Consider the following 23,617-nt stretch of genomic DNA (forward strand, 5'->3'; position numbering starts at 1 on the left):
TCTTGCTGGGATATGTTCACCATCGTCAGCGAAACCTCTTGTGGGTTCTGCACGGGACTTCTTATCCCACGTATATCCATCGGCCAGGAAACGGCTGAAGTTGGGATCGAGTGACAACGTGTACACTATATTTTGACGCCAGTTTTCGAATGAATTTACTGTTTCTACTTTTGTTAGAGACCATTGTTTTGGAGCGCGGTGTGTCTGTGCCGTGGTGTGTTGGTGTTGTAGAACTACGATGAAAGAATGTGTGTTACAGGCGAGCTAAACGTCGAACCGATCAGCTACGTGACGTAGTAAAACTATACAGGACAGCTTACGAGAAAGTCTGCTTGTGTTCAGACGCGTGGTTTCGATACCTGCTGCCACCACGCCAGTTAAGAGAAAAGTTGCCACCCTAATAGTTACTGATCAGAAACACAAACTTAGAAAGTAAAACACAACTTTACTTGACAAATACAAAAGGAGAAGGAAGAGTGAAAAACAAGGGCGATTACTTTCACCCAATACATCAAGGGAGATAACTCCAACTAAGGTTGCTAACATAATATCGGGCGTTTGTACAACAAAAATATGTTTGTAGGTTCTCCGCGTTACGCATACAGGTTGCATAGTACCAAAGAAGAGAGTACCGTGTCAAAGTTCGACGTGCACCGTCAAATATTTACGGAGTAAAAGCAGCTGTGGGTGTGATTGGTAGTAATATGTGACATTGATTATTTGTGCAAATACTATTATCCATTGACAATAAATAAATACACTTTTATTTGTTATACAGTTGTTATGCAGTATATACCAGAGGTTGAAACTAATGCGGGGTACCCCCAAAAATGGAACTGCAATTTTCAGCAAAAATGACGGTTGCTATTAAAAACATAAATTAAATCTCTTAAATGATACGTGACCCCCCATTTTCTTGCAGCTAGATTAGATGTGAGGTGCCACACTTTCTATTGCTGTACTTCCTGGGTGTGTTGAAACGCTGCTTATATCAGTTTTATTAGTAAACGTTAACATTATCGGCAATAGGAATTGATTTGGTCTAATGGAACCTACAGTATTCATTACGTTCTGCAGCGGAGCGATGTAGTTGTAAGGTTAAAAAAGTTGGTAACATGTTATTTTAAATTTTATACATCATACAGAGTTTGTGTCGCTTCCTCCTTTCTAGTAAAGGTATGAAACCGGTTTCTCATTATAACAATTGGTGAGACGTTCCTCTAACAGCATCACAAATTGTACGAAGAGCATCTAATTGGAGATTTTCAAGGGTGTTTGCCTGATAGATAGTATGGCCTACAGTTGTCCCAAATTATATCTGCATAGTCAAATATGGGAAGAATAAACGATCTGTATATTTTTTCAAATGTCTTTCTTGATAATCTAAATTTGAATGAACGAAGACAATTTATCATTTTACTGGCCTTACCCACAATATCTTTTATATGGCAGTCCCATTCTCCAGATTTTTGAAACGTTAGAACGTTAGAAGTTATTTATTTCTAAGCCGATTGAGTTCTAAATTGCACACAGAGATAGTGCACTTTTATTTTTCTTCATTCGTCAAACCAAACTGAAATTATTTACCCCCCAAAACATGCATTTGTATATAATGATGGGAGAATTTTAAGTAGTTGCAATTTACAAAATCATACATATGTTTTCGAAACAAAAGTTTTGATATATTTCTCTTTCCCCCATAACGTTTAGTACTACATCTAATGACTTGTTACAACTGCCCCCTGAGCCCACCCCACCCCCGCACCCATGGCCAACTCCAAATCTACTAACACTCCTCCCCAACACACACTCACAAAAAAAAAGAACAACAACGTAATGTAATTACCAGTATACCAGCTGATTTCCTTATTGTAGAATTGTGCTAGCGTGGCCGAGCGGTCTAAGGCGGTTGTTTAAAAGACCAATCTTCTTCGGAGGTTAGGGTTCGAATCCTACCTCTGCCGACATATATATTTTTTAATTATTAGACATTTGTGACAACTTTATTTTTATTTTAATAATTATTAATTATTTTTATTTTAATAATTATTAATTATTTTTATTTTAATAATTATTAATTATTTTTATCTTAATAATAATAATAATATTATTATTATTGTTGTTGTTTTAAACGAATATTGTCGTCTTGGTATTTTACAATGATGTTAAAAGGGGCAGAATGTAGCTCAGTAGTTGAGAGGGATCTGAGGGTCGAAAGCCTTTCAGAGACTCGGTGTTTTCTCTCGTTTGAACGAGTACCACTCGACTAGTACACCAAATGCCGTGGAATGTACTGTCCTGTATGGGGAAGTTAAAGTTTGTTATATTTATTTATAATTCATTACTGGCTATTGGATGTCCCCCCTCCCCCCAATAATAAGCCCCACCACACCCCAACAAAACAAATAAATAGCAACAATTTAACACTCAATACAGTATAACATGAGATGATAATAAAGAGTAAATCTGATTTGTTGTAGCAAGCCAGTTACACGCGAGCACACAAACACACACACACACACACACACGCTAGTTACACGCGAGCACACACACTCACTCACACACACAAGCCAGTTACACACACACACACACACACACACACACAGACACACACACATACACAAGCCAGTTACACGCGAGCACACATAGACAGAGAGTGAAAGTTAAAGTTTATTTAACTTTCTTTCTCAAGAGCGCATTGGCTTATCTGCTATTGGATGCCAATCAATTAGTCATATATTCTTAGAGAGGAAACCCACATTTTCCCATTAGTAGCAATGTATTGTTTATATGCACCAACCTAGACAGGATTTGGTGGGTCCAGGTCTTTTGCCCCCCCCCCCCCCGGACATTTACCCCTAGGACATTTGCCCCCCTGGACATTTGCCCTTTTGCTTAATGAAAATCCGGTCATTTGCACCCCCCACCTTCAAATTTTGTTTTTATTGTGTAAATTATTTAATATTTTTCTTAAATATTGCAACTGAGATACATGAAGGCATGAATATGTATGTGGCTTCCTTCCATTTATTATGGAAATAAATTAACGAATTACGAAAAATATTTCTAGAATCACACACACGCACCTATCATTGCCAGTGAGCTTTGTTTACAATAACATCAAATATCCGAAAATCATCTAATCTACTTGATAGTCATGCAGGCATCGAAATAAGCATTGTGTCTGGTAACCCGTTTACAGGTTACCACAAAATATAGTCTGGTAACCTATAGGTTTCCACAACTATATGAAAGTTAGAATTGAATTCCTGTTACTACTACGCGGTCGTTCTGAAATTGTAACGGTGCGCGCGAACATCGGTACGAGAAACGAAATCCGGAAGTAAATTGCCAAAATTGCTTTGCAATTGCACAAGTGCGCACGAACATCGGTGCAATTTTGTACGAGAAAACAAAACACGGACATAAATTCATCTAGTGGACGCTGCTTAAACGCGGATAGACTTGTGCGCGAACATTGATGCAATTCCTGACGAGATAATGAAACGCAGAAGTCCTGAATGCATTGCCTGGTTTATGTTCGGAAACGAACCTACCGTTCGTTGAAATTTTTGACTTTTCTAACATGTGGTAACCTCCCGGTAACCTGAACGACCGTTCTCGACTTATTTCGATGCCTGGTCATGGCCTCCAAAACTACGGCTTTGATCAAAAGACTAAATGTGGCATTTAATAATCTCACATCTGATTAATCTATGATTACAAAATTCCTTTAGAACTTGGGAGTCCCAGTCAAATATTAAAAAAACTCACTAATCTCTTCAACTTAGAATCACACACACACACATATCATTACCAGTGAGCTTTGTTTATAATAACATCAAATATCTGTTTTCTTAATTACCACTGATGTTAATTAACAGTTCCGATCGGTATTGTCAAGTTCGTTCTTTATTATCCAAAGCCATCCTGGCTATAGGCGCGACATAAACATCAATATTATTATCATAGTAACAGTTGTGCATATATACATAGTGTGATATTTAACAATCAAAATTACATGAATAGAGTATATAAAATGTCAATAGGAGGGTAAACATAATATATTAATTTTTAATGAACATTTCCCTTCTTAGAAAAGCCTTGTATAAATATTTTCCAAGATTGTTTAAAGTTTTTATATTTTCCGAGTTCAATAGTTTGATTAACTTAAACACGGAAGGTCTGACGTAGAAGTATTTCTTTATGTAATTTATTCTTAGATCATGGTAAAAAGGACAACTCAGAATAAAATGGAATTCGTCTTCGATTGTTTCATTATCACATAGTGTACATAATCTGTTTTCTCTTGGGGTATTTTGGCGTCTCCCGACTTCAATACAAAGGCAATGGTCAGATAATCGTATTTTGGTAATCAGTTTGCTGTATACAAATTCAAGGCGTTTTTTAGATAGTTCTTGACATTATGAGTAGGATTTAGATGTTGATATAAGAATCCTTTAGATGACGAATCAATTATTCTGTTACAATCCTGGATGAAGTGATCCTCTAAACGTTGTTTAACTGTGAATAAGAAAGAAGTTTTATTTTCGACCTGTTGGCTATCCCATATGTGAGGAAGGCCTACTTCTAGTAGAATATTTTTCACAGAATTTGCCCAATTAAATCTAGGGAGATTGATATCATCTAATAATAATTCGTAGCAGCTCTTTAAAATACAGTTGTTAGTATTTAATATTTTCAGCCAATATTTAATAATTCTGAATTTTCGAGAAGTGGTTAAAGGAAAGCGACCAAGTTCTGCGAATACCATCATATTAGTACATTTTTTACTTACACCAAGTATTCTTTTGCAGAAATCGATGTGTACCTTTTCAATATCTGTAGCGCTATGGTATCCCCAAATCTCGCAGCAATAGCTTAATATGCTGCTAACATAAGTATCAAACAAATATAACTTAGTTTCTACATTAAGGTTACAATCATTAAATTTTCTCAGCAAACCAAATAAAGCTTTGCGACCTTGATTAGCAATGCATTTTTGTGTCTCAACAAACTTTCCATTGAATTTTAATACCAATCCCAGATAATTGAATTCATTTACTATTTCCAATTCGTTATCCCCTAGATACCACTTTTCATTATCTCGTATAATACCTCCGTTACGAAATATAAGAACCTTGGTCTTATCGGTATTAATACATAAATTCCACTTATAACAATATATATTTAGACAATTTAACATTTCTTGCAAGCCTTCTATACTTTCTGAAAAAATAACTGTGTCATCAGCATACATTAGCAATAATAAGTTCAAATATTTCAATTCGTAAGAGTTATTGCAGTGGTTTAACAGGTCAAGTTCAATATCGTTGAAAAAAAGAGAAAAGAGCATAGGCGATAGTGCGTCTCCCTGCATTAAACCCACACTAGTTGAAAAAGAATCAGAGAAGGACCCGTGGTGTTTAACACATGATTTAACATCATTATACATTGATCTAATTATAGTTAATAATTTTCCTGTGACACCGTATCCGATTAGTTTATACCAAAGACTATTTCTATTAATACTATCAAAGGCCTTTTTGTAATCAATGAAACAACAATATAAACGTTTTTTATGCGCTAAAGTGGATGATAGCAGACTATGTATGGAAAAAATTGCATCACAAGTTCCATAGCCAGGCTTAAATCCGAACTGGGCATCAGATATAATATTGTGATTACTGCTCCATTGTAGAAGTCTATTGTTAATAAGAGAAGTAAATATTTTGGATATAACACTTAATAAAGTTATACCTCTATAGTTGCCTACATCGTTAGGGTCGTTCTTTTTGTATAAGGGTAGGATGATCCCGTTTGACCAAGAATTGGGGAAATAACCACAATCAATAATGCTATTGAATAGCTTGCTTAAAACGGGTAATAAAATGTCTTTAAATTCTATGAAATATTCAGTTAACAGAAGATCATGGCCAGGGGTTTTGTCTCGTTTAAGATTTGAAATAACATGTTCAATCTCAGCAGGTGTTATTATTTTATCCAATTCTTCAAAAACACTTTCATTATGGGTATTAACTGAGGTATCGTCAAATTCATCTATCATTTGGGTAATATTAACCTGTTCAACATGATCGGTGTTTGTTAAATTTTTAAAATGTATAAAAAAATCGTTGATTGTTAATGACGTATTAACTTGCTTACGTTTGTTCTTAAAACGCTTGAAGAATTGCTTTGGGTTATGTTTTTTTCAATAATGCAACAGGTTACCTTCCTGATATAAATACATTCGTTTTGCTTTACCTATATGCTGTTTATATGTTTTCTTTTTTACAGCTAAATTATACCTGTTCTCGAATGAAGAATGCTTGTTAAACAAATATAGAGCCTCCTTGTAACTGCGATATAACTCACGGCACTTATCATCAAACCATGGTTTGTCACGGACTGATTTTAGACAATGACCTCCAACAGTTTTACATTTAACAGTGTGGGAACAGTATTGTTTGGTCGAGTCATTTATCAGATGAGTTAAATCAGTAACTGATTTATCAATACTTTCTTTGGTGGGACAAATATTTTGAAAGAGAATCTGTAATTGTTCGGACTTTCCGCTTAAACTGTTTAAAATATCAACCTTGCATTCCTCATTCCAGATAGTTAAAGTCATATATAAAGGATTACCTTTATTAACTACAACTTTGTTAAAAAATTTCAATGAGCAAACAACCTCGATCAAACAGGGCGCGTGGTCAGAAAACATATTAAAATCGCACACTGTAAAGTCGCTAACGATATGAAGTATGTCGTTGGAGCATATAGCGTAGTCAATACAGCTTGATCCATTTCTATGATAAAAAGTAAAACGACCAATATTATCACCAGGTGATCTGCCATTCACAATACGGATACCAGTAGCTTTACACAAGCGTAACAAGTTACGACCCAAGTTATTTACAGTTCAAGTGAAAAGCATTTAATCTACTTAATAGTCATGGCCTCCAAAACTACAGCTTTGATCAAAAGACTAAATGTGGCATTGTGTATATAGGCAGAATAGGATTAGGTGTGATTAATAAGCATGGAAGGATGCATTTAATAATCTGATTAATCTAGGATGACAAAATTCCCAATATAACTTGGGGTCCCAGTCAGATATTAAAAAAATCACTAATCTCTTCAACATGGAAATGATAACTAGTAATAGAGGTTGTCCAAAGCTTTGCTATGAAGGACATTCTTATTTGGATTGAACATAAGGTAAATACATTTGTTTTTGGGTGTGTATTTTACCACTGAATCTTATATTCTTTTCTGCTATTTCAGGTTGAGAATGTGCTCCGTGTGACCAACCACAGCCATGATACCGATGTTGCCAGTGTGCAAGCTAACAAGCTTAAGGAGAACCTCAAGGTTAAGGCAGCCACCACCAGGGGAACTCCTGGCCAGCTTATCTCAGACACCACACTTTTCACAACTGTTGATGTTCACTCAGCACTAGGGAACACTGATGCTCTCAAACGTACTCTACGTCGCCACTGCTAACCTGACCATAGACGACGAGTGGACTACAACTGGGGGAGATAACCCCAGGCCGTTTCTATTCTATGACAACGGCGCCGACAGCAGGAGTCGCATGCTCGTGTTTGGTTCAGACACAGCTCTACAACACCTTGCCAAAGCAGACATCTGGATGATGGATTGAACATTCGACGTGGCTCCTCATATCTTTGCGCAGTTGTATGTGATACGTGCTCCACTCGACGACGGATCCCACACTATGGATCTAATTGAATGTCTGCGCAAGGACTTTTCCACTGTAGAGGGAACACTGCGACCGAGTGATATTGGCCAGCCCCCCCAAGAAGAGAGTATGTCGCCACACCAAACAGCTACAGGTGCGGTTGGTCACCATGTGTAACCAGTATGTTGCTGGTGATAAGTGTCTGCAAACCACACTGAAGGGCATAGGCCATTGTGAAAAGTGCTTTGTGACTATGTCATGTAGTATTGAATAAAATATTGTTTTATTGAATATATTTTAATGTTGTTTCGTATTAAAAGGGGCAAATGACCGCAAGCCAGATTTGATATACCATTACCTTTGATATACCAGTCGTGGGTTTACGGAGAGAGAGAGAGAGAGAGAGAGAGAGAGAGAGAGAGAGAGAGAGAGAGAGAGAGAGAGAGAGAGAGACGCACACACGCACACACACACCATACATAAAGTTTTTAAAATCCCAGGAAATTCGTCAAGTGTCTTTTTATATCTTATATTATAACATGTATATGTTTCTGATAGCGCAGTTTTATTGCCACCTTGATAAATCGAAAATGCAAAATATTAACAGACAAACTTTACTTTGGAAAATATCTCAATAAACAACAATAACTCGATATTGAAGAATTCTTCTTTTTTAATCACAAAGCCAAATTTTAACTGGTTTTTATCGTAGATTTTACAGCAGAATTACTACACCAGTGGAAGATTTGATTCATATCCATCAATGCGTCTGTATGAATCTCATCGTGGTAGGTGGGTCCATTTGGTTTTTGGGGGGAGGTGGTTGAAATTGCATCGAAAACCATAAGGCATGTTGTATTACGTCTGTCCCTCAATGTCACTGTGGACCACCTAAGAAGACAAATAAAAAGAAGTATTTAGTAAATACAAGTAAACAGCAATTTTGAAAGAAATGAGATTTTCAATATTAAAACAGTGTGTTAAAATTGACGGCATCCTTCTTCTTATTACATGCACTTTTGACAATGTAATTCTTTTAAAATGACTGTCCCAAGTTTTCTGCCATGGCAACATTTTCCAACTAGAAACCTTTTAACGACTTTAAAATTACATATTATAAACAATGTATGTTTCTTACACACCCGTTGGTGAGAACATCATGCGTTATGTTAGATAACACATAGTTGTTTACACACGTACGTTTGTTAACAATTTCAAGACATACGACTGGCAGCTCCTAAGTGATAACCAGGTCATCAACGCCATACGTCCAATAATATATATATATATATATATATATATATATATATATATATATATATATATATATATACTACTCAAAAGAATTTAAGGGTAAAAAATGTATAACCAAATAAGTTTCAGAGTGTATTAGATTGATGATGTAAACTACACCAAAAAATGTATTTATTGTTCCATATTTACAAAAAAAACTACAAATAAACGTCACTGTATACAAGAAAGTCACAGGACATGCTGTCAAAGTTGAAGGTTGTCAAACATGGATTTTACACATTAGAACATTCGTTTAATAGTGTGTGAATCCACCCCTGGCGCGAATACACTCGACACATCGTTGCCTCATGCTGTTGATCAGACATCTGAAGAACTCTTGGGGAATGGCCTGCCACTCTGCCATAAGAAGTTGACCCAGATCATGAAGGTTGGCCGGAGGGGCATGGTTATCCCGAACTCTCCTGCCTAATTCGTCCCAGGCGTGCTCTATTGGGGCCAAGTCAGGCGAATATGCTGGCCAATCCATCCTGGCGATACCTTGTTGTCTGAGAAAGTCCGTTACCACCCTGGCGCGGTGGGGTCTGGCATTGTCATCCTGCAGAACTGCCCCGCCGCCAATCTGCTGAAGGCCTGGGAGAACTAACGGCCGGATAATCTCATTCAGATAGCGGATTCCATTCAGATTGCCATCCACCACATAGCGGGGGGTCCAGTGGTGGATAGAGATGCCGCCCCACACCATGACGCTGCCACCACCGAACCGGTGACGTTGTCTAACGTTAACGTCAGCGAAGCGCTCCCCAGGACGTCTGTAGACACGAACCCGACCGTCGTTGAACTGGAGACTAAACCTGGACTCATCAATGAACATCACTCGACCCCACTGAACACGTTGCCACCGCAGATGAAGCGTGCACCAGTGATGTCTGGCCGTTCTGTGACGTGGTAGGAGTGGTGGTCGAACAGCCTGGCGACGGCAGCGTAGATTATTGGCTCTCAGACGATTGCGTATGGTTTGATCAGACACTCCAGTTCCAGTCGCAGTCCGCAGATTGTCACGTAATCGGCGTGCAGTGGTTGTGCGTTGACGTAGAGCCATATTGGTGATGTAGCGGTCCTCTCTATTTGTAGTGCTTCGGGGTCTTCCCGAACGTGGACGATTTCGAACAGAATTCGTTGCTTGGTACCGTTGCCACAGTCGGCCAACGACACTCTGACTGACACCAAGTCTCAGAGCAACATTTCTTTGCGTATTGCCATCCTGAAGCCAAGCAATAGCCTTTCCTCGGTCTTCGATAGTCAGTTGAAGTCGTACCATTGTCGAATTTGGAGTGTGCACCGTACACGAACGCAAGCTCCAATTATACGGAAATTCAGCATTGGGAACATGGAATACACGTGCAAAGCGTGCAAATGAAGCGCTTTGTGAAAAAGCAAGTTATGGACACTTAGCAGACCTTTCACTTTCGCCCTAATTTACGTGCAAATGTAAGCATGTTTTCGCCATTAGAACTAGTCGACAGTGTCAATGACAGTGGATTTTAATTCATTTATGGGTTGCTTAGACCCACTCTCGTCAAAATGGAACAATATCATGCGTGACATTATGGTCTAGCTAATATAATTGACATTCAGAAAATAATGTCGAAAATATCGTCTGACCCTTAAATTCTTTTGAGTAGCATATAAACACACGGTGGAAATCGATTACACTGTGACGTATAGTTAACCTGGCAATCATGTGTCTGTGACGCGTAAGTCAGCTACAAGTGCAAAGGGTTGTAAGTATCTTTTAGTCGATAAAGATGTTAAACTTTGTTTAAAACCTAGTTTTTGAGGATATACAAGAAACAGAATAATACATTCGTGTCCGTTAGATACCATTTATCTCACATCTCGTTGTTTATAAACGTATGAAACTCGCTTTCGCTCGTTAGACACATTTTAAAACAACTCGTTGTGAGATAAATGGTATCTAACGGCCACTCGTGTATTATTCTCTATATATTCAATGTTTTTCTTGTTGTCTTACTGTTTAATTGCAGTAGCACAAACCGGATTTTACTTCCCAACAATTCAATGACTACGCACTCGTGGAAAAATAAATAGAAAACAAGTCTGAGCTTCTACAGTAAACAAAATATTAGTTCGTAGAGAAACGCATGATATATATATATATATATATATATATATATATATATATATATATAGACAGATATCGTTATTATAAATAGAAAACAGGTTTAATATGTAATTACAAAAAAAAAGAAAGTTGTTTCTGTTAGCTGGAACTATCTTGAAAATGGCAGCGTGTACTGTTAGATAAGAGGGATTTAAACATGTACATTATGTACACTTTTAACACTATAGTCCGTCCCATCCTCTTACAAAAATGTGTTTTGTAAATAATTTCAGTTTTGTTTGACGTAAGAAAAAAAGAAAAAGTGTTTTGGAAGTAAAGAAAAATATACTACTTCTGTGTAAAATTTAGAAAACAATCGGCTCAGAAAAAAATAACTTATAGTAAATTCTATTGCATGAAAAAAGGAGTTCCCTGTGGGACAGACTCTAGATGTATCCAGGGCCATACGCTCCGGGGGGCAGGGGGGAGGGGCTATCACTTTTGTTTTACTCCAAAAAATAGCATACACATCTCAGGGTTTAATTTTTACAGGGTTTCATTTGTTTATAAAAAGTAGTGCCTCCCCCCCCCCCCCCCCCCCCCCCCACTCTGCATCCCCAGGATTTTGATAAGGGTACGGCCCTGGCAACTAGTGTTAATTTCCCTCTAATTAAAACAAAATGCCCGAATTTGGACTAGAATATTTATTCATATTCATAGTGTCAAACAACTATATAGGGTTGCGCTAGTGCCCCAAGAGCCGGTTTATCCTAGTAGCAGCATGTGAAACCGTCACCGCGCTTCAGGGGGCCCCGCGGACGGGTAATTTTTCCCCTCTTCCCGAGGGGGTTCCAGATATATATCCTGGGAAGGGGGGCCCGCTGTTATTTGCGCTACAGGCCCCGTGGATCCTTAAACCGGCTCTGGGTGCCCCCCTCCCTGTGTTGTACGGTTATGGAATTGACTTACAGAAGGCTTCAAGGTTGCCAACAAGGCTCTGCGTGGACGATAACGCACTCTGGACAACAGAGCTCTGTGGACACCGGACTGCCAGGCTTTCAATGCAGCTGACCGACTCGCGAACCTCTCTGAAGGAAAAACATAAATAAATAGAACAAAGAAAGAAAGAAAGAAGACAGAAATAAGACAGAAAGAAAGAAAAGAAGAAAAAAAAAACCCCACGAATATTTTAATTTTTTACCTATCTCCTAGGGGAGTGGCGGTCCTCCTACAGTTTGTTTTGTTTTTTGGAATGAATGAATGAATAAATGTTTAACGACACCCCAGCACGAAAAATACATCGGCTATTGGGTTGTTTATTGTAAGTCAAAAATTTGGTAAATCTGGCACATAATCTTTGAGAGGAAACCAGCTACATTTTAATATGCACCATCTCATAGACAGGATATCACATACCACGGCCTTTGGTATACCAGTCGCTGGGTACTGGCTGCAACAAGAAACAAATCAACGGGCCACCCTATCCTCCTGAGGACGAGTACCTGATAGTGAATCGTGCAAGTAGTAATCATTACTTTTCCTAAAACATCCTTTGGATTCAGGCTTATGGAAATGAATAATAAATAGAATAAATAAATAACTAAATATATTAGAAAGAAAGAAAGACACGCTATTATTTTAATATATTATGTATTTCCTATGGTAGTTGCGGTCTTACTAAGGACGAACACCTCATAGTGGATCATGGAAGCAATCACGACTTTGCCTGAAACATCCTTTCGACTCTACCTTGTGCAGAGATACACATTTAGTATCGGAATACGGTTTTGTCGTTCAGTTTAATATATATTTTCTATGTTTGTTTGTTTATGGGGGATTTTTCTTTTTTTAATCGGTAAATTATCTGTCAAAATGTGCCTAACATTATGACATCAATCATAACCGTCCATTGTCCGTCTATCTCTCGAAAGGGAGATTACTCGGGCTATCCGCCAAAATGTGACTCACAGTCAGAGTAAACGGTCATTGCTAACACTGAGGTGGATGATAGTTATTTCAGAATGAATGAATATGTCAAGTATGTATGACTGTTGCGAGCTCTATAGTTACCCGCATTTGCTTCGACGTTCACTTGCAGCTGCCTCGCCAAAAGCCTTGAAGCCTGCACTGCATGTTGCTATTTCGTTCATCAGGTTGGTCGTGCACGTTCGGTCTACGGTGTCAACGTTGTTTGAGTTGCCCTGCCCGTCATTCGTAGGTCTCTGTCCACCTATACAATATTCAGAAAGAATGTATATACTGATCAAGAAGACAAACACGAATATTTTTAATATATACATTATTCATGATAATTGTTTTTATCCAGTATCTTACCCATAATATCCATGTCATAAACCCATTTGAATTTACCGTTATTAATTACCGGTTAAGCAACTTCAGAACTTTGATTTACTAAATATCGACGTAAAATGTGAATTTAGAAGTGTTATAGGATAAATGTAATTCGCTACCTCGTCTAGTTAATCGGAATTTGTCTCGGGAGAGCCTCGACAAACATAGCCCGAGTACTCTGACTGTAAGAGATCTAGACGGACATTTGGACATAAATACGCTCTCATAATGAGAGCGTATATTATGAGAGCGTATTTATGTCCAAATATCCGTCTAGCTCTCTTACAGTCAGAGTACTCGGGCTACGACAAACACTGATTAAAACAGACTCGGTTACTAATTTCCTTATTAAAATACACTCGTGACGAATACATATAAACATACATTTGTCATATTATTTTTTAATATATATTTTTGTATTTACTTTATTATTTTTATTATTTATATATACAACAAGGATATAGACAGACATCTGGATACAAACCGAATAGTACATAACACGGCCTTTATATACCAGTCGTGATGCATGACTAGAACGAGAAATTGCTCAAAGGGCCCACCGACGGGGATCGATCCGCTGGCGTAGCCATGATTTTATATTGGGGAAACCCATACGGGGAGGATGCAATCAACGCTATTTAGGTATATACATGTATGTATAAAATTTAATACAGTTAAAAAAAACAAAAAACAGTTTGATTGGGGGGCATGGGTCCTGTTCCCCCTGCTCCCTCGACCGACGGCACATCAGGGCCGCGTTCAGCCAGACAAAGCAGAAAAGACGTCCGGCCGACTGGTTTATGCGCTTCACATTAAACCGAATGGCCACGTCGGGAACCAATCAAATAGTTCGCGAACGTTAGCGAAACGTTTGCTGGCTGAACTTGAGGCTGGCTAATGCTTTACCACTGTCCTGGGCTACGTCCCGCCCCCTCCCCCCCCCCACGCCCCACTTTGACGCCCTATCCTGAGACAGGTAGTGTTACATGTTTGTTGCATCTGTTGGCTGGCAGCATCCAGTGCCCCACTGTTGAGTACAGCCTGCCAGTCTGGGAGGTGTTGACACTGACTTACGAGTTGATCAATACAATCCAACGCTCTCCAGACTTTACTGGAAAGATAATCAGAGATATGCTATAAGTAGTACTAAACGACAGGCACGGCGGAGCGGTGGTGTCGTGGTTAAGCCATCGAACATCACGCTGGTAGGTACAGGGTTCGCAGCCCGGTAACCGGCTCCCACCCAGAGCGAGTTTTGTAAGACCACTATACCCTGTTCTCTGTCACTAACAACGCACCCACTGTCCTGGACAGAGCTCAGATAGCCGAGGTGTGTGATCAAGACAGCTTGCTTAAACCTTAATTGGATATATGCACAAAAATAAGTTCAAATGAAATGTAGGATAAAGGAAATTGCATTTCAAGACATCTAGTTTTCAAAATTTTATGGGGGATCATACCCCCCGAATCCCCTACAAACTCTGCTTTGCTCCCTCGATCTCAGTCAGCCCCCCACCCCCCCACGTCTGCTTGCGTCCGCCGTGCCTGAACCAAATAAGTTCGAGGTGCATATCTAAGTAATATATCATTTCAGTGACCAAACATGGCTCTAATAGAGAAACACATGCCTTAGTGTTTAAAAAATAGAGCTTGTCTCTTTAAACTGTTACAAGTAGTAAGTACTGAACCAAATATCTCTCGGCTGGGTCAAAGTTCAAGGTGCGCCTTACCTTTTGATAGAGCAGTTAGTACAAAAGAAAGAAAGAAAGAAATGTTTTATTTAACGACGCACTCAACACATTTTATTTACGGTTATATGGACATATGGTTAAGGACCACACAGATTTTAAGAGGAAACCAGCTGTCGCCACTACATGGGCTACTCTTTCAGATTAGCCCCAAGGGATCTTTTATTTGCGCTTCCCACGGGGGGGGGGGGGGGGGGGGGCGGCGGTAAGTATGTTGTAAAAAAAAGAAAAAGAAAAAGTTTCATCTGGGTAAAAATTGTGTGCAATTTTATTTCATCTAATACCACTGTGCCAAGTAACCTTGTCCTTAAAATATGTATGGGGTACCTGTAAAAACAAAGTACTCAGATTGTGTGCGGAACTAGGGTAGTCATAGACGCTACCCGTTATCTCTGAAATGAGAAGTAAACACCCAATTTAAAAAAAAATACTTTAAGGGTGATGAGTGGTAGTATTTTTATCCGTGGTGTATATGTCGTTTGATACGCACAAAGAACACAGACGGTATCCCTGTATGATTCCACTGTCTGCATAAAGACAATCCTCTTGCTGCCTAACATGCCCGTCCCGAGTTTCTCTCTCACTAATCACTAACAACTAATCCACTGACCTGGGCACACACCCTGAACAGCGTGATTAAACCCAATGTGATTAAAATTAGCTCTACTGGGGTCTAGCAGTAGATCTAACAGCATTGCGTGAACTCCCATGTCCAGGTGACATTTCATCTATAAGTAACAATTTAAATATCGACCAATTACACTTCCCCGTTTATAGCGTTATTCGGGAGCATACAAATTCTAAAAATATCGGGCGAGACTATTTATACCTTTTGGTCTATTTCAACATTGAAAACACGAGGGGGGGGGGGGGGGGGGAGTGCAGTAATACTCTGGATAGTATACTAGTATAAACAGATTGTATGGCCATACCATCACGGTTTTTTGTTGTTGTTTTTTCGTCTTGAAACGAATTTTATATAAAATTTTATATTGAAATTAGTGCCCAGCATACTTCGTAACTCACCCGAATCATTTCATATACCATCGGCTTAATCCCGAATGTTTTCAAATTCTTTTCAAATCACTGGCATGATTTTGCAAGTAAGGTTTTGATTGGTCGAATAAAAGGTCAACTGGACATGAGCTTCAACGGGCTGCTGTTAGATCCACATGTAATAGTGGAGCTAATTTTAATTAGATTGGATTAAACCTTAATTTGATATAAGCACCAACAACAGTATAAATGAAATGCCTTCCATTGTTTTAGTGAAATGCCTTCCATTGTTTTAGTTTGTACTATTTGGATGGAGTAACAAGTCTGACGAGAGAGAGAGAGAGAGAGAGAGAGAGAGAGAGAGAGAGAGAGAGAGAGAGAGAGAGAGAGAGAGAGAGAGAGAGAGAGAGAGAGAGAGAGAGAGAGAGAGAGAGAGAGACTTTAACTGAGTATATGCAAACAAAATGTTGACCGAACCTGCACAATGGCTCATTGGGGCCACTGCTTATAATATTAAAACATTCGGTTATGCTCCTCGATATCTGTTCTCCTCTTGGACAGTCGGCGTCTGTACTCGACACGCCAGGCGAACCTGATAATAAAAATAAATAAATAGTTAAATAAATAAATAAATAAAATACTACTACTACAACTACTACTACTACTATGATGATGATGATGATGATGATGATGATGATGATGATGGTGATGTTGATGATACTAATAATTATATAAGCTGTTTTTATTTAATCAATGAAAATTATGACGAATTAGTCTTACGATTAAGCTGTTTTGGCTGTTTGCCAAAGAGATAAAGCTGAACATTTTTTGGGCAATTCTACGAAAAATTATACCTCTGAACTAAGCTGTTGTCTCATTGTTGACGCATGTGTGGAAAACATCGTGAAGTGAGTGGGGGTTTACACTGGCTGGCATTCAGTGTGCAACTGCCCAAGTTACTGGGGTGAGGTGGGGAGTGGGGGTTGTTTATAAAATTGTCCTAAAATGTCATTTCTTGCGTTCTACAAGTAAAATGCATCATGACAAATGCATGTATATGCATATTAAAATAATAATAATTTACTTTGAGCAGGGATAGGGTTGGGAAAGGGGTGGGATGGGGGCGGGGGGGGGGGGGTGACCCCAACCCACCATCCGGAACATGCCCCTATTGTTAGTTTTATTTAAATTCCCATTTAAGATTTATGTATTTCTTACAAATTAGATAAACCAGTTGCCAAAGACAAATGTTTTATTTTAAAAATATGTTCTTATTAGTTTTTATGATTCGCAAATATTGCGTCAGTTACTTTTAATGTTACGTCAGTTACCCATTAATAAAAAATTCCTTGTAGAAAACTTAGTTCTCTTGTTCTAGTGATCATATATTACCTGTGCACTACACATTTCTATATATACCTGACAACTTGATGCTTCAGATTCAGAGAATTTTGGCAAGTTCAAAGACATGTCAAATACAAGTTACTTTTTTGTTGCGTCAGTTACCCACACTTCATCTGTGATTGTAGCTGCGCTGAGATTGTATGCAATGAAATTTTCTTTTGACATGACTTTGTCACAACATATTTATTTCAATCAAAAACTCTTAAGAATGTTACTGAATACTTAAAAAAATAAATACGTTAAAAAATGTCTGAATGTTGCGTCAGTTACCGTGGAATTGCCCTTAACATACCGGCTGAAATATGCCGACTTCACGTGTATTGTATGTCTGTTCTTTATATTAATTACTGTACAGATCTCATATGCATGGACTTTCCCAAAGGCAGGGTACACATACCTCAATATTTGATATGCGTGTATTTATTACCAGTCCTTTGCGTACAGTAACAACACTAATAGCAAAGCGACCATTGATACAGTTGATCATATACCAGTCGTGGAGCATTGAACTGTGTGTGCTACTTACACCACCCCTGCGCGTGTTGTAACCTCACTGTGGTGCAGGGGTGTAACATTCTTAGAGAATGGCCAATACAGCACAAATCCCCTTGTTTTCTTCGAGATACAGTTGAAATTTTGAGTAAAAGTCAGTATCTATCTGTGATATTTGTATTTTTGTTCAGTTCTTTACACTGTTTTTGTTTGAATCTTGAATTTTAATATTAATATTGATCATCACTTTATTTGTTTGCATTACCATAGTTTGACACCCAATAGCCGATGTATTTTTCGTGTTGGGGTGTCGTTAAACATTCATTTATTCCCTCCAGCTGAGCCCATCGATCACTTTCCCTCGGATGGGGTGGGACGTCGCCCAGTGGTAAAGCGCTCGCTTGATGTGCGGCCGGTTTGGGATCGATCCCCATCAGTGGGTCCATTAGGCTATTTCTCGCTCGAACCAGTGCACCACGACTGGTACATCAAAGGCCGTGGTATGTGCTGTCCTGTCTGTGAGATGATGCATATAAAAGATCCCTTGCTGCTAATCGTAGACAGTAGCCCATGAAGTGGCGACAGCGGGTTTCCTCCCTCAGTATATATGTGATCCGACGCCATATAACCGTAAATAAAATGTGTCGAGTGCGTCGTTAAATAAACCATTTCCTTCCTTCCCTTTAATGGAGACCCGTGACGTATCTATCAGTTCTAAACCCACCGAGACGTGTCGTGTACGTTTTACTTACAGACTTTCGAGAGATCTTGCAGACCGCTATTTAGACTGGCCCTCATAGTTTCCACTGGCGTCCCCGTGCTTGCTAACTGCGGGGAGTCTGCGCACTCGTTAATTATGTCCAGTGCGCATGTCATTCCTTCGCGAACATTTCTGTAACAACATTCTAAGTATGATCATGCATTGCTGAATTCTATTTTAGAAATAATTGAATTCTTAGTGTAACATAAGCGTGTATGTAGCCTATTAACAGTTCAAACCGGCTGTAAGCGGCAATTAAAAGCAATCATCTCTATTTTCGTATGGTAATTCTTTTAAAAATGGTTTCAAAACTTTACTGGTTATCCGAGTTTGTATTTTATATTTGGACACGATGAAATGGCACAATATTAGATTTAAGACAATCTTTCGATTTAAGACAGTCTTAAGATTTAAGACAATCGAGACCATGACAAAATCTCTCGTTTGTCGTAAATATCATGAGGACATTTTGTTTGCGTGTTTGTTTGTTTGTTACTGTGGGTCTTTTCTTTCGTTTTATATGTGGGATTTTGTCTGCGCTTTTCCCCCTAAATCATTCTGCTCAAATCATTGACTTTCTAGCATGTCACTTTCCATGGACTATCAGTAAAATGTTTACTTAAACATGTCATAAAATCAAATCCTTCTTCCAGCTCCATGTATGATGTTGACTGCATTAAAAATATTTAGACTTCGAAATAATTTAAGCAATATTTCTTTACCATACTAATATAGTAAATATATATGAAATATTATTCTATACACACGGAGCGAGACATAGGCCATTAGGAAAGCGCTTGGCTAACGCGCTGTCGGTCTAGGATCGACTGATGTATCAAAGGCCGTGGTATGTGCTGTCCTGTTTGTGGGACGGGGCATGTAAAAGATCTCTTACTACTAGTGACAGTCCCTCAGCGGAACCATCCATATATCGTGGCCAAATTCAACAAGCTCTCTTAAGCAACATCGCATTGTTCTTGCAAGTGTGATTGCACTGCACAATGAGATTGGGAAATTGCGAGAATTGAGGAATCAGTCTTGTGCAGTGATACGGTATCGTAATTCACGCAACGGCTTCTGAACTGTTTGATGAATAGATAAAATCATATTCTAGTCAATGGCCTCGGGGAAAAGAAATGTTTTGTTTAACGACACCACTAGAACACATTGATTAATTAATCACTGGCTCTTGGATGTCAAACATTTGGTAATTGTGTTTCCCATTAGCAGCAAGGGATCTTTTATATGCATTTTCCCACAGACAGGAAAGCATATACCATGGCCTTTGACAAGTTGTGGTGCACTGGTTGGAACGAGAGTTGAAGGGATCAGCAAGCACCTCAGTCGAGCGCTCAACAGACTGCACTAAATCCCGACCCCCTGGGAACAAAATACCTTCCTTTAGTGGGCCAAATATTATGTACTGAAAATAAGATTTGATTTTAATCAAACTTGATTTATGGATGTGCTTACGTGCAGACTCTCTTCTTTTCCTCGGTGTCAAGGTTACCAATGTCGGACAACTGCACAGGTCTTCTAATTATCTGACTGCAAGTCAAGATTCGCTGCTCAATATTTCCCTGGCATTCTCCTTTAACCGAGATGCCTTAAATTAATGAAAGAAATCCGACACTATACTTAACTTTAAATAATACATTCTCCTACCAAACAAAATTTTAAAAAGTAACCTTATTAGATCATGGAATTCATTAAAGTTGCAGAGTATTCTCTGTCTGTCTGCCCTCCCCCTTGTCTGTCTCTCTCTCTTTCTCTGTCCCTCCCCCCCCCCTCTCTCTCTCTCTCTCTCTCTCTCTCTCTCTCTCTCTCTCTCTCTCTCTCTCTCTCTCTCTCTCTCTCTCGCTCCCTCCCCAACTAGAGGGCTTACCACTGATTAATTTTTCAGGTCGACCATTTGCAATTTTCTTTTCTGGTACACAAAACTCAGTGCAGTGAGTGATCGCCTCCAGAACGCTATGTTGAATTTTATTAATCACTAACACTAACGCATTCAAATAGCTCAGGTTTGTGTCTAAGACGGCGTGTTTGAACCTTAATTGGATACATAAGCAAGAAAATAAGTTAAACTGAATGAATGTAATTTTACTTCGGCATTAATGAGCACACGGCCTTCTGATACGAACGTAATAGCAACAGGGCTGGGATTATTTAATTATTTGGGTGTTGTTGTTTTTTTTTTTTTGGGGGGGGGGGGGGCTGATTAATTCTTGGAACGAACGAGCATGGAAGACGGAAGACAGTAGGGATCCGATGGCATGCTCTCCCACCTCCCCGGAAATGTTTAAATATAGACGCTCTGACGCCTTTGCCCCCCCCCCCCCCCCCCCCACACACTCTACGGCCCAGAGCAACAGGTGCTTGTGTACAACCCTAACCAAAACACCCCCAATGTTATAATGAAATACTGATACTTACCGCAAACAGCCAAAATCAAAACAAACAGAAGCATTGTCCTTGTGGGCTCCGAATAAAACCAATGTGCCCGTTCACCGAAGTTGAATCAGTTATATACATATACACGCCTACATATAATGTGTCTATTTTAATTTGGATTGTTAGCATTTTTCAATTTAATTATATCCATTCTGGCGATTTATGTCAGTTAGGCCAGAGAACGAGAATTTTGAGTTGTTTCACATTAAAAGCTTTTATTCCGGGTTTCTTTCTCTTAGTAAAGTATAATAAAGTATGTTGTGGCCAGACACTAAATCAGGATTTTGCTAAGGAGGTATTACCAGCGATGTATGTCCTGATGTTTTGTTAGTCAATACTTTCTAATATATACTCTTGAGAAAAATTAGAGGAACTCTAATAAGAATTTACAACTGCCAAAATTGTAAGGTATATTAGCTGAGGGGAATGGTTATATGATAATAGTGAATTAATTGGGCAAACATTACAACCGGTAGTTCAGTATTACAGTAGGTTTTTTTTACAACCAAAGATCTCGAAGGACGATTGGGGTCGGAAGTGAAATTTGAAAGTTGATGGGTTGTTTTATCAGTAAATCGCAAATTCAAACAATAAAAATTAATAAAACAAAACAATAACAACTGTATGATCAACAGAATGAAAAAGATTGACAGAAATAATGTTCCACGGTGATTAATGGACCGTCCTGGAAATTGTCAAAATCGAGAATGAATGAATGAATGAATAAATGTTTAACGACACCCCAGCATAAAAATACATATCGGCTATTGGGTGTCATAAACGGTAAGTATATGAAAATATTATTTATATATATTTATGTAAAACCACAGTGTAAGGAGCTGTGGGTCAAAAGTATATTACAATATATAAAATCAAGATAAATATATTTTATAAATTATTATTTACAGACGAAATGTTACCTGGACATTGGGGACTAATAATTTAAATATTGACCAATCACACTTCGCCTTTTATAACGTTATTTGGGAGCATACAAATTCTAAAAATATCGGGCGTCTATTTTAGTGGCCGCAGTACAGCGAACCATACCAATACGTACGGGGTGGGTTATCAGTCTTCAATTTTACATTAAAAATTATTTTATTTATTTATAAAAAAAACCCCAACTCAATCAGTCTTCAGTTTTACATTACAAATTATTTATTTTATAAAATAAAACATGTTTTAAGGCATTCGTAATTCACACGAAACATGTCATATACCCTCAGGATAATTCGGAATGTTTTCAAATTATTTTTAAATCAATGGCAGGATTCTGCAAGTAAGGTTTTGATTGGTGGACATGAGCTCCAACTGGCTGGTGTTAGATCCACATGTAATTGTGGAGCTAATTTTAATTAGATTGTTCTGTGGTCTAATAATTGATATTAATATTTCAGGTTCCCCTACTTTTTTTGAAGAGTATAGTTAAACATATCCTTCGTGGGTACGATCATAAATATGATTAAGCGCATTATTTTCCCACAGGCAAACAGCTTAACGTTTAAGTATTTGACTTGACCCTGACCGGAAATTACTGGCACTAATTTCAAAATAAGACTTAATTTTGTGACCTTTAAAAATACGTGCACGTAGGAGACTTATAAATGGTCTCCATTATCCGTAGATGTTTATCTAGAGAACAAAACAGAAATATGCGACCTTTCCAAAATTTATTAAAGGATGGTCGCGACAAATTTGTCATTTATTATTAATATACGAAGCCTCCACCCTCGCCTTTCAGTCGAGAAAGTTTGTTTAACGACATCTCTAGAGCACATCGGCTATTGGTTGTGAAACATTTGGTAATTCTGACACGCAGTTATCACAGGAAAGCCGCTACATTTTTTTTCGAATGCAGAAAGGGATCCGTTATATTCACTTTCCCACAGACAGAAAAGCACATACCACGGCCTTTGACCAGTTGTGGTGCATTGGTTGGAACGAGAAAAAACCCCCAATCAGTTGAATGGAGCGAAGCGGATAATTTTATCATGCTCATATACGACGAAGGTTTCGAGCATGTCTGTCCCGGGTCCCGTTTCTGGATAGCCAGGGTCCCGACCTGGGACAGACCGGGTGAGGTGCATGTCTGTCCCGGGTCCCGTCTCTGGATAGCCAGGGTCCCGACCTGGGACAGACCGGGTGAGGTGCATGTCTGTCCCGGGTCCCGTCTCTGGATAGCCAGGGTCCCGACCTGGGACAGACCGGGTGAGGTACATGTCTGTCCCGGGTCCCGTCTCTGGATAGCCAGGGTCCCGACCTGGGACAGAGATTATTACCGAGTCAATTTAGATAATTACGGCCTAAATGTTAATATTGGACTTTAAATC

The 23,617-nt window shown here is 38.7% G+C and overlaps 2 protein-coding genes across 4 annotated transcripts in view; one reads left to right on the forward strand and one right to left on the reverse strand.

The window, feature by feature from the left end:
• LOC121390046 overlaps positions 1–23,617 on the forward strand; it is a 111,539-nt gene that overhangs the window by 59,881 nt on the left and 28,041 nt on the right. The gene's annotated exons all lie outside the window — the stretch shown is intronic.
• The window catches only part of LOC121390045, a 60,706-nt gene continuing 45,449 nt past the window's right edge, over positions 8,361–23,617 (reverse strand). Inside the window, exons 1-8 of one of the 2 annotated variants that reach the window (XM_041521751.1) lie at positions 21,267–21,398; positions 20,307–20,439; positions 18,826–18,965; positions 16,655–16,769; positions 14,420–14,544; positions 13,152–13,311; positions 12,051–12,169; positions 8,361–8,596 (exon numbers count right to left, since the gene is read on the reverse strand). In XM_041521751.1, coding sequence (XP_041377685.1) covers positions 8,583–8,596; positions 12,051–12,169; positions 13,152–13,311; positions 14,420–14,544; positions 16,655–16,769; positions 18,826–18,965; positions 20,307–20,439; positions 21,267–21,300 — 840 coding nt within the window. In that variant the 5' untranslated portion in view covers positions 21,301–21,398 and the 3' untranslated portion in view covers positions 8,361–8,582. Of the gene's footprint in view, positions 8,597–12,050; positions 12,170–13,151; positions 13,312–14,419; positions 14,545–16,654; positions 16,770–18,825; positions 18,966–20,306; positions 20,440–21,266; positions 21,399–23,617 lie in introns of those variants that run through there. The other variant, XM_041521750.1, reaches the window with a different exon arrangement.

This window comes from Gigantopelta aegis, chromosome 15 (genome assembly GCF_016097555.1).
Source record: "Gigantopelta aegis isolate Gae_Host chromosome 15, Gae_host_genome, whole genome shotgun sequence".
Lineage (NCBI taxonomy): Eukaryota > Metazoa > Mollusca > Gastropoda > Neomphalida > Peltospiridae > Gigantopelta > Gigantopelta aegis.